General features: G+C 50.5%; 1 protein-coding gene across 6 annotated transcripts in view; it reads right to left on the bottom strand.

Moving 5' to 3' along the window:
* The window catches only part of RUNX2 (RUNX family transcription factor 2), a 149,468-nt gene extending 146,678 nt beyond the window's left edge, over positions 1 to 2,790 (bottom strand). For all 6 annotated transcript variants that reach the window (XM_055329933.1, XM_055329927.1, XM_055329928.1 and 3 more), the window contains exon 1: positions 1,913 to 2,790. In XM_055329933.1, coding sequence (XP_055185908.1) covers positions 1,913 to 2,281 — 369 coding nt within the window. In that variant the 5' untranslated portion in view covers positions 2,282 to 2,790. The remainder of the gene's footprint in view (positions 1 to 1,912) is intronic.
* Positions 2,791 to 12,497: the final 9,707 nt, after the last annotated feature.

Raw genomic sequence — 12,497 nt, 5'->3', positions numbered from 1 at the left:
AAATGGGACGGTTAAAAAATACACACACACACACACACACACACACACACACACACACATCTTGAACCAACTGCAAAATGAAACCTGCCCAGAATGCAACATCCCCTTTCCTCCACAATTCATTCTGACTTCTCTCCTGATAGAAGACCCAGCGAGATAAGCGGCTCTAAACGACCTGGACTCCTCTTTCCTTCCGCCCCACCCACACACTGAATCTGAACCGGTGCGTGGGGCGGGGGGCGATCCACAACGGGGAACCGCCAGTGGCCTGTGGGTGTCTGGCCACAGGGTCCACGGTGGAGGCCCTGGCACGGTTCCTCCCTCCTCCCGCCCCCCAACCTGGCCAGGCCTCGCCAACCCTGCTGTCCACAGACCCCAGATCCCGGGGGACCCAGGCCCACCTTTCCCAAGCCCAGAGGCCACAGACAGGGCGGGCGAGGCTCCTTTCCCCGCCTGGCTCACCGCCCGCTCCACCCCGGGCGCCCAGTCCCGCGAGTGTGAACTGCCCCGGGAACCGGTTCCCCATCAGCCCAGCGCGCGCCGGCCGGGGGCTCCGCGCCTCCCCCTGGCGAGGGCCGCCCGGGAAGCCTGGCCCGCGTCCTGCAGAGCCGCCGGGGGCCGCGAGGGGCTCGGGACTCTGCCCCCCTGAACCTGCCCAGGCCGCCGCTCCCGCCCGCCCGCCGCCCGCCCGCCCGCCCTGCAGCTAACGGGCCGCGGCGGGCGGAGGAGGCCGCGGGGCGCGGGCAGCGCTCTCAGGCCTCGGGGTCGCTCCTCCACGCCCGGGCCCCGGACCGCGGCCCCCCACGACCTTTCAGAAGCAGGAGGGCCCTGTGGGACTCGAGTCCTTTGAAAGGCCCCAGAAGAGAAATCCGCAACTTTCACCTCCCTTTTCAAGGCGGCTGTGCGAAGGCATCCCCCAGGTGGGGTGAGGCGGGGGGCCGGTGCCAGCCCCCGCAGGCGCCCCAGCCCCCGCCCCCGCCCCCTCGGCTGGCCACCTCCCCGCTCTGAGGGTCCAGCGCCCGGGGCTCCGGGGCTCCCGCGCTCCGGGGCTCCGGGGCTCCGGGGCTCCCCCGCCTGGGGCGCGCGGCGACCCTGGCGGCCCCGCCTTCCTCCCGCTAACGGGCGCGGCGCGGGGCTGCGCGCCCACCGAGCGCCCCGGCCCCGCGTCCCCCTCAGGCCTCCCGGAGTCCCCCGCTTTGCCCGGGACCCTCTCGGACCCCGGTCCTGCGGCCCACGCGCCACAGCCGGCACCCGGCGCCCCGCCCCGGACGCTCGCGCGCGGCGCCGGCACCCCACGGACGCCGGCCCCCCAGAGCCGGGAGAGGCCGCGCCGCCGAGGCTCCCGCGGGCAGGGGCAGGGGCAGGGGGCGCCAAGCCGGGCGGAGGGCGTCGGCGCCGAGGGCCGAGCGTGGGAGCGCGCGGGGCCCCCGGGAGGGGCGGCGCCGGCAGCCCGCGCCGCGCCGCCGGTGGGTAAGCCCTGCGCCCCGGGCGCGCGGGCGCGGGCGCGGGCGCGGGCAGGAGGCCGGGGCTCCGCAGCCCTGGGGAGCGGGGGCGGGGGGCGGCGCCCGGAGCCCCCCGGGGGGCTCCTGGGGGAGGGGGCACGGCTCGGGGGAGCGGGCTGGGACGCCGCCGGGGCCTCGGGGCTAATGGACGGCCACAGGGGCCAGGGGCTGAGCGCTGGCCGCGGGCACAGGTGGGAGAGGGAAGGATCTGCGCGGGGCCATCGCGCCCGACCCGCTGAGGGATCCGGAGGCAGAGGGCCAGCGGGGGGCCCCTCGGGTGAGAGCCCCCGGGGTGGGCGGCCGCGGCCCCGGCCCCGGCCCCGGCCCCCCGCGGGCACCGAGACGCTGGCGGGCAGGTCCCGCGGCGCCCGGCCGGGGGCGGGGGGCGGCCGGCGGCCGCAGCGGCTTACCTTGAAGGCCACGGGCAGGGTCTTGTTGCAGCGCCAGTGCGAGGGCAGCACGGAGCACAGGAAGTTGGGGCTGTCGGTGCGGACGAGCTCGGCCGGGTGGTCAGCGATGATCTCCACCATGGTGCGGTTGTCGTGCGGCGGCCGCAACCGGGGCACCGCGGCCGCCGCTGCCGCCGCCGCCGCCGCCGCCGCCGCCGCCGCCTCCTGCTGCTGCTGCTGTTGCTGCTGCTGCTGCTGCTGCTGCTGCTGCTGCTGCTGCTGCTGTTGCGCAGCCACCACCGGGCTCACGTCGCTCATCTTGCCGGGCTGCAGGCTGCTGGAGGGAGGGCTGAAGCGCCGGCTGGTGCTCGGATCTACGGGAATACGCATCACAACAGCCACAAGTTAGCGAAGTGGCCGGGGGAGGGGGAGGAGGGTGGAAATGAGGGGCGAGGAGGAGGAAATTGGGGGGGTGGAGGCGAGACGGGGGGAAAGGGGACGGAGGTGATGGGGCCGAGGAGGTGAGAAATCAAGTTCGATGAAGCCGACTGCCGCGGAGTAGTCTGACGGGGGCCGCGGCGGCGACGCGGCGCAGTCGGGTGGGCGGGTGGGCGGGTGGGAGACCCGGAGGCACAGATCTTGCCGGAGCCCTGGGAACGCCCGCGGTGGCAGCTGAGGACGGGCGCGGGGATGCGTGCGGCCTGGGGCGGCGGGGGCTTCAGGTTGCAGCTCGGAGCGGGGTCCCTTGGGGCGCCGCGTCCCGGGTGCGCTGGCGCCCCCTCCCAGGTGGAGTCCGGTGGTGGATCGCGGTGGGTTCAGCAGTCCAGCCCCGGGCCGGCGTGGCCGCGCGCCGCCCGCCACCGCCGCGCCGCGCGCGCAGCTCCCCAGCTGCAGGCGTCCGCGCCCGCCCTCCCGCGCCGCCGCCGCCGCCGCCTCCGCCGCGGCCTCCGCTCCCCCCGCGCCCGCCGCGCGCTCAGATTCCTGCCGCGGCGGCTGCCAGCCCGGCTCCCCGGCTCCGCTCCTTCCTCTCCTGTCTCCTCTTCTGGCCTCCTCCCGGCCACCTCCTTGCATCCACTGCCTCCTGCTCTGTGCACAGCGCCCCTGACCCTCGCGCGTCGAGGTGCCAGGAGGTGAGTCGCGGGCAGCGGACTTCGGGGCAGCGGACCTCGAGCCTGCGAGTGAGTCGCAGCCGCAGCCGCAGCCGCAGCCGCTGCCGCCGCCCGCCGGCCAGAGCAGGAGCCGGGGCGCAGCGCGCAGCTTCCGCAGCCGGAGAGGCGGCCCCGGCGGAGAGGAATCTCGCCTGATCGGTCCTCTCGCTGCTCCCCGACCCGGGACAGGGAACCCCCTCTTGGTCGCACGAGGCTGAAGCCGAGACGCCAGAGAGCCGCGGGCTGGACTGACTGTCGTTATTTTTCGTTGTAACTTCAGGAGAGGAGGAAGGAAAATTCTTGAGCGGCTGTGCTGACTTCTCGGCACTCTTCACCCTTCCCCCACCCCACCCCCCACCTCTGCCGGAGCGGCTCCCAGGGAAAAAAAAAAAATGATTTTGCAGAGTTTGGGTGCTTTTTTTGTCTTAAGTGACACAAAAAATTGGGGTGGAGAGGACACTCGTCAAATAGTTTTTTTTAGACACTCAAGTGGTTGGCTGGACACTTTTTCTTTCTATATTCAAACTTGTCGTTCCTAGAGAACAAGAATGAGTTTTTTGGGGTTTTTTCTTTCTCTCTCTCTCTTTCTCTCTCTCTCTTTTCTTTTTAAGGACCGGAAAACTGTCAGTTGGATGATTAAAATAAGTCGCAAAAACCTTGCTGAGGAAAAACCCCAGCAGTTTTCCATGAATTTCAATCTTTTATTAAGTCTATTCTGCATCTAAAACTAAGTCTAATACCTTAACTTTCTTCCCCACCACTCCCGGGGGGGGGGGGATAAAAATACAAAATAAAATATCCAAAATGCTTCATTGGCTATTTATTTATGTATTCATTTCCCAATGTGGGTTTAAAAAGCGACTTTGGATCCCCCAAAAAGCTGTGGTCGAGAGGATGAAGGAGCGCGGAAAAAAAGCGGCAGTTTTACCTAAAATGTGGTTTTTGGAGGCTGGGATTTCTAATGATTAGGTTTTTGTGGTTTATATAGACACGACTCTGGCTAAGGCGATCATTACGCTGATGAGAGTCAGAAGCACGTGGGTGTCTCCGACCAGCCTCAAACTCGGAACCTTCAAAACAAATAAAACAATGTGCGGCGCCCGCAGAAGCCGGAAAATCCGCTTGAGGCTATTGCACCCCCAAAAGGGGGGACACAGGGCCCTCTCCCCTCCTTGCTGTATACTGCGACCTTCCTTGCTTCCTGTCAAACTCCTTTACACCTCCCAAAGTTCGAAAACGTGTCTGCAAGAACGATCCTAGTTGCCAAAATTTCAAAGATTCCCAACAGGGTAGCTGACACCCATCATCAGTGATTTTATGAAATAAAAGAAAAAACTTCTAACACTTCGCCCTGGGAGTATTCTGGAATAAAGATAGTTGAGTCATCACTCACTCCCCCCACCCCCATCTTATTTAAAACCATTCACGTGCCCATTAATTGGCGTTTTTACTGCTCACTCAGCGCGGATGCCTCTGTCACCCCGGTAGCGACCTGCCACGACCCTCCCCGGCCGGTTTTCAAGCCCAGCGTGCCCTCGCCCAGTGGGCGCCCGCGTGTGCGCCTCTGAAGGTGCCTGGAAGGGCTGCGGGGGCGCGGGGGGCGCGGGAAGGGGGGGCCCGGGGCCACTCACGGACTCGAGCCCATTTCAAGCGCACAGGGAACGTGGAAGGCTGTCTGTCCTCCTGTGACGGGGACGTGAGGCTTGCCCTCTACGGAGAGGCGCCCGCGACAGAGGGGCCTCCGCCCGCTGGGCGGACGGGTGGGGGCTGGGGTGCTTAGGCGTGAGGCCTCGCGGGGGTCACTACGGAGTTGAGGGGACACTGCTCTGTCCTTCCTCCCCGGGGCTTCCTCTGCACCTTCTCTTTCTCCCTTCCCTACTCCACGCCTCCCTCCTGCGTCTCACCCTCTCCCAGGTTACTCTCCACCTTACCGCCTCTCCCCAAAATACCCCCCACCCAGAGACGCGCGCCTCCTCCCCGCGCCCCTCCCGCCTCCTCGGCCTTCCCACGGCCGCTTGCCTCCCCGCGTGCCACACTCAGCGCCCCGCGCGATGACCCCCCTCCCTGACCTACTCCTAGCCCCCTGGCCTACTGGCCTCCGCCCCGGCGCCAGGGGATGCGAGACAACCCCACTGATCCGAGGAACAGGACGCGCAGCGAGGAACCCAGCAGCTGTTTCCTGCGCGTGCGATTTTTAATTATCTTTTCCGTCACAGGGGAGAGCTCTAACCCTGGGCACCGCCGCGCAGCCTGCGCGCACAGGGTCGAGTGTTCCCCAGCCGCAAGCGGCCGTCCTAACCCCTCCAAAAAAGAGAGAGAGAGAGAGAGAGAGAGAGACCACACCACATCCATGACTCTCCTACCTTACACACCTACTCGCACACACTGGGTGGGACATGCACTCTCCCATAGCCACATGCTGGCACTCAGGTACACACGCACACATGCACACACACACACACGCACACGCACACGCACACTCCAAGGTTGCTTGCTTTATTTTGGTTTGGTTCGGTTTGGTTTTATTTGGGGCATGTTGTACCACTGTCTAACAAAGACCTCTGACTTGTTTTGTTTGGGTTTTAAATGCGTAGGGGCTGCAAAGGAGGGAAAAAGTTACAGGAACTGGATTATATCCGTGGTCAAAGGGAGGTAGGAATTCAGTGACTACCCTCGTAGGGTGGTGATAGGAGGCTGTCCTTCTCCCAGGAAGTCCACAAGAACAGGGAACTCCCAGAAAATCTGAGGATGCTAAGTCAATATTTCAAATACAGGCGACCAGAGGGGCTTTTGCAAATAAGAAATTCTAGGGCATTTTGAATTTAAGTAATCATGTTGGAGAATTTTCCTTTCTTTCTGCCTCTGTTCTGTCCTGTCTTTGTTTTACTTGGAGGATATAGTAAAACATGCAGGCCTCAGTGGTTGGGTACCTTGACTGGGGATTTTCAAGGCGATTTAATCAATGGTGAGTTATTTATTTTAATTAATCATGTCCGGTAATTTAGCTTTTATAGCCTTCCTTGGGCATCTTCCCTCCATTTTATATTTCAGTGAAACTAATATAAGCAGCTCTTGGAAGTTACTGGTCTTGGATCCCTTAAAATATCCTACAGTTATTTATAATGTGGAAATGAAATTTTCCACTGAATACCCTAACATCGTTTCAGGTATCTGGCACAGCAGATTTTCAGTCTCCTTTCAAAAATATCCTCTTGGTGAACATTCACACTTTCAGCTGGAACCAACTGAGCCTGGAACTGATGATGTCTTGGCTCAGAGCGTTTTACTTAACAGAAGAAAACATTTTTACAGACCCCTAAACCAAACCTCTCCTGGTAATAGTAGGCACATAGGAAAACCATGAGATTTTTCATATGTGTATTTTCTGCTATAGTTTGCATGATCTCACTCTTGAGTTTAGATTTTCTTCTACCTCAAAATGTTCAGAACAAATCACTCACTAGATTCCTATTCCTACTCAGAAGCATTCATCTTTTCTGTTGTATGTTATGGCATACAAAAGAACATACTTTTTTTCTGAAAATGTGGCTACTCCGGAAGACACAGGGATATGCTTTCCCCTCCATCTCTTTTAATATTTAATATAACCATTTAGTAACCACACCTGCCAATTCTGACTTTCCAGACAAAGAAAATGAGATGTAAAAGAGTCAAATTATTTATCTAGGAAAGGAACTGAATCCCCCAAACCAGGAACATAGCCCATACTTCTTCCATTCAGGTTTCATCTTATAACCTCTATAAATTATTTTATATATACTGTTCCTTGATGAAAAGTAAGAAAGTCACTCTAAAATCTTAAAATGGTTTTCAGTGGACCACCTGATAAAATGAGACAAACTCTCAAACGTGCATTAGAAAATCATGGACAGGGATGCCTGGCAGCTAAATGGTTGAACTGCTGCCTTCAGCTCAGGTTGTATCCTGCGGTCCTGGGATGGAATCCCGCATCAGGTTCCCTGGAGGGCTTCTCCCTCTGCCTATATTTCTGCCTCTCTCTGTGTGTCTCTCATGAATAAGTTAATAAACTATTTTTAAAAAATCATGGACATAGTGTTGATCAATAAAGTTCTGAATGTGTCATTGGGAAAACTTTATAAACAGAACCATCTTTAGAGAGTTTTTCCTTTGGGCTGTGATTGAGCGAACCTTACCCAGCCCTTGAGGACGCAGCACTGCACTAGACCAGGAACTGTCCTACTACAGCCCAATGGCCAAATCTGGCCAGATGCCTGTTTTTGTATAACCTACAAGTTATGAACAATTTTTTGCATTTTTAAATAGTTGGAAAAACTAAAACTAAAGAAGAATAATATTACATGAACATGATATGAAATTCAAGTGTCAGGGTCCACAAATAAAGTTGTATTGGGACACAACTATATTAATCTGATTTTGCATTTGTCTATAGCTGCCTTCACCTAAAACAGCAGAACTATGTAGTTGGGACAACAACTGTATGGCCTGCAAAGCCTAAAATATTTAATATCTGTTTTTTTTGCAGAAAAAGTTCACCAATCCTAAAATGAAAGGGGGTGGTGGGACCCTGGTGATATGGGACAGCAGAAAGGGGTAGATATTAAAGAAGGCATTGGGATGGAGTCATGTATAAGGCCCAGATCAAGTTTTTTTTTTTTTAAGGGAAAATTGCTTTCTTTAAGTTATTCTTTTCTGTATAAAATGTTAATCAATTAGACTAATTTTTTTCCAGTTAATAATTTTGCATGTAGAAAGAAAAAGAGGAGTTAGTGCTTTTCCATGAGCTCCTTAAAAACCATTGTCATACACACCTCTTTATGCCAGTATCTTCCATTGCCCTTTCAGAGGGGGAGCACATGAACTGAATCAATGAGAAAAGACCAAAGGAATTTCATGTAAAGTGAACATGAAAAAATAGGTGATGACTTTAATAGGTTTATTCTATCTGTTTTACAGATGATTATACAAGAAACATAAATAAGCTTATCAAGAATCTTTTAGTATATAATATTTTCACAAGTGCAATATATACTTTTAAGATAGTTCAATAATTTAAGATATCCCAAAGCTTTCAGACATATTTTTCCATTTTGATTTTTTATTGTTAAATTCTACATGATCAGGACACCTGGGTGGCTCAGTAGTTGAGCATCTGCCTTTGGCTCAGGTCATGATCAGAGATCCAGTCCCACATTAGGTTCCCTGTCTGGAGCCTGCTTCTCCCTCTGCCTATGTCTCTGTCTCTCTCTCTGTGTATCTCATAAATAAATAAATAAATAAAATCTTTATAAATAAGTATATAAATAAATTCTACACCATCTTTTTTCCCTTTGTCAGTGGACCTATAATGCTTTGCATGGCTGTAACAACAGATGAAATGTGAGCATTCCCACAGGTCATTCTCAGGTATTGTCATAAAAAGGCTGACACTCGCCCCATGATCTTTCAGGAACACAGTTATGGAGCATCTGTCTAATTGCTTTCCAGGAATGTCACTATCTGAAGTGGCATGCATTGTGTTTGATTAAAATACCAATCTACTAAATGACATCCTATTTACTTAAAGACACCAATGTAATTTCTAAAAGGTGTCTAATTTATTTTCCCAGAGTCAAGAAAAATGAAACTAATTTTTGGTATTTTGGTGTTAGTAATTGTCCTGTGGCAGTAGCAGAAGTAGTAGAAGTTTATAGAAGTCTGTGATGAAACATCTAAGAACACCCTAAAATTAAAGATTCCGTAGTAATGTAGCCATTCTTTTTTGACCTGCTTTCATATTACCTTCAAGGCACGAAGAAAGATTGTTGTCCAATTCTATGCCCACTGCCTGGGTTCCTAAAATTTCACGTTAGACTCTGGGTTGGTGGCCTAAGCCATCTGTCCCCTCTCTATACCCTGCCATCAGGGTGAGAAATGCAAATCATAATATTCCCAGTCCATCTCACAAAGTACAAAACTCATTTGCACAGTGTGAGAAATTCAAATTAAAAACTAGAGAGGTAAAAAAAAAAATAGAGAGGTAAGGGGCAACTGCATGGCTCAGCTGGTTTAGTGTCTGACTCTTGATTTTGGCTCAGGTCATGATGAGAATGAGCCCTGCATGGGGCTTTGAGCTGGGTGTGGAGCCTGCTTAAGACTCTCTCCCTCCCTCTCTCTCTGTCACTGTAAAAAACAGAAAACAAAACGAGAAAGGTAAGAAAAATAGAAGAGAAAAAATAGCAAGAGTCCAGCTTGGTTCCATTACGTGCAGTTCTTAGATGAGATTGGATTTAGGTTACCATCACAAGTGTGTTGCTCCTCAGGACTTCATATTCAGAAAGTCCTTTCTTCTTACCCTCTAGCCATGATCAAGTTCTATACACAATGATTATTTTATCTTTTTTGACTTCAAATGATTCCCCTGAATTATTTTTTGGCAGGTGGAATCTGTTCTTCAATCACATTCCTATATGTCACTATTTTTCTTTTTTTTTTTTTTTTTTTTTACTTATGATAGTCAGAGAGAGAGTGAGCGAGAGAGGCAGAGACACAGGCAGAGGGAGAAGCAGGCTCCATGCACCGGGAGCCTGACGTGGGATTCGATCCCGGGTCTCCAGGATCGCGCCCTGGGCCAAAGGCAGGCGCCAAACCGCTGCGCCACCCAGGGATCCCTTGTCACTATTTTTCTTAAGGATCATCTTTCTTCTCATGGTGAGCCATTATCAACTTATTGCCTCTCAGGTTCAAATTCATCCTTTTTTACTTGCTCTGTGAAAATGGATCTGGGCCTTTTAACTGTTTCTCCATACCCCCTTCCAACTCCATTTTAGAAGAACTACCTCCAGTTTTATTTAAATAAAATACATTGCAAACATAATGCACTTAGAGCCCTATTATCTTTCATTTCTGTAAGTATATCTCTGGTGTTAAGTTACTTAGATTATTGTAATAAATTAAATGGATTCCATTATCAAATCTTTACAGTAGTTTTATAAGAGACAATCTCTACTTGTGCTACTATGAAAGTAAACTTTCACCAAAGTAGAAAAAAAAGTAAGGCCTCCTCCCCCGCCCCCCGCCCCCCCCCCCCCCCCCGCCAAAAAGCTTCTTTGGCCAGTGTTCTTTCCTCCCTCAATACAGTTCTTTCTCTGTTAATCCACGTCTTTCCCCCGAGAGTATATTTATTTCTACCTCCTAAGTAAGCCACTATAGTTTTTGATGACGAACTATGAGGCTTAACCATGACATGTTGATTCTTAGGTGTTCTGAAATACAGGTTTTTCACATGCTTTAAAATCAAATACCACAAGGCAGCCCAGGTGGCTCAATGGTTTAGTGCCGCCTTCAGCCCAGGGCCTGATCCTGGAGACCCGGGATCAAGTCCCACGTTGGGCTCCCTGCATGGAGCCTGCTTCTCCCTCTGCCTGGGTCTGTACCTCTCTCTGTGTGTCACTCACTCATGAATAAATAAGTAAAATCTTAAAAAAAAAAAAATCAAATGCCTTACTTGACTTTTCCTAGTAAGTCTTAATTAGGATTTTGACCTCAACATTTAGCCCAAGTTTATATGTACATGGCTCATCAACAAATCTAAAATCCTGTTGGGTGACACTATTCTCATTATCATCAAATAAGAAAGAAACTGAGTGAATGTTCTGGATCTTCATCTGATTTGCTTGATTTAAAGCTTATTCTTCTCCAAGATTGCTGAAAATGTGGGTGGCATCTAGTCATTTCATTGAATGTAGCCCTTTTTTCCCCATTTTTAACTTGCTTGCAGCTGCTTATCCTTATCGAAGGGTATTATTATGGTGTGCCCATAACTGAAGAAATGGAAACTACTTGAGGTACTATATCTTATTATATATCATCATTCAAGATTTAATCCTGGCTCCTTTAATGCTGGTAGTATTGGTTCATACAAAAATGAATGTCTTTTCGCATTCAACATCACTCATCATCAGGGAAATACAAATCAAAACCACGATGAGATATCACCTCACACCTGTCAGAATGGCAAAAATTAACAACACAGGAAACAACAGGTGCTGGTGAGGATGTGGAAAAAGGGGAAACTTCTTGCACTGTTGGTGGGAATGCAAGCTGGTGCTGCCACTCTGGAAAACAGTATGGAGGTTCCTCAGAAAGTTAAAAATAAAACTACCCTATGACCCAGCAATTGTAAAACTAGGTATCTACCCAAAGGACACAAGAATACTGATTTGAAGGGACACATGAACCCTAATGTTTATAGCACCATTATCAACCATAGCCAAATTATGAAAAGAGCCCAAATGTCCATCAAATGATAAATGGATAGAGAAGATGTGGTAAATATATATATATATATATATATATATATATATATATATATATATATTATATTATATTATATATATGAGTGTGTGTGTGTATGTACACACAGGAATATTACTCAGTCATAAAAAAGAATGAAATCTTGCCATATGAAACCATATAGTTAGAGCTAGTATATTGTGCTAAGTAAAGTAAGTCAGAAAAAGACAAATACTATATGATTTCACTCAGATGTGGAATTTAAGAAAACAGTGAATATGGGGGAAAAAAAGAGAGGGGTAATCCATAAAACATACTCTTAACTATAGAGAATAAACTGATGGTTGCTGGAGGGGAAGTGGGCAGGGGATGGGCTATACGGGTGATGGGTATTGTATGTGAAAAACATTGGGTGTTATATGTGACAAATCACTAAATTCTGCTCCTGAAATTAATATTACATTTTATGTTCACTGACTGGAATTTAAATTAAAACTTTAAATAAATAAATAAATGTTTTTTTCAAAAGTATATGTGATAAAACTTGAACTGTAAGAAAATATATTAAAAAGGAAAGAATTAGGGACATCTGGGTGGCTCAGCATTGAGTGCCTGCCTTGGGCTCAGGGCGTGATCCCAGGGTCTGGGGATTGAGTCCTGCATCAGCCTCCCTTTTGGGAGCCTGATTCTCCCTCTGCCTGCTTCTCTGTCCCTCTCTCTGTGTCGCTCATGAATAAATAAATAATAAAAAGGATAGAATTATTAGAAGTATGATACATCAGAACCACAACTCACCTTACAGTTAGCCTTGAAAACTGAAAGACTTAAGTCTTGCGATTTTTAACTTTGTTTTGCAAGCATTTACAAACTCAATCATAACAATTCCTTCTAGGCAGAGATCTGGCAAAAATGTTTCAGTTCAAAGCCAAACATTCTATAGAATATTTCTTACCATCAGTGTTAAAAATGATAAAACTAGAAAACAATGGTTGAAAATGGCTTTGCACTTATCACTGAAAAAAGGGTGGAGGCATATATCTAAATAAATTAAAGTCTAAACAACTCATCAGTAATTGTTATTAAGCATGTCTAAAAGAAAATTTAGTTTTAATTCATTTACTTTATCCTTGAAATTGTTGTATTATGTGAAAAACCTTCATGGCCCTGATCATTTTAATGAAGTG

Source organism: Nyctereutes procyonoides, unplaced genomic scaffold (assembly GCF_905146905.1).
Source record: "Nyctereutes procyonoides isolate TBG_1078 unplaced genomic scaffold, NYPRO_anot_genome, whole genome shotgun sequence".
NCBI classification, from domain to species: domain Eukaryota; kingdom Metazoa; phylum Chordata; class Mammalia; order Carnivora; family Canidae; genus Nyctereutes; species Nyctereutes procyonoides.
Note: the sequence above shows the minus strand (reverse complement) of the source record. Positions and strands in the feature narration are given on the sequence as shown.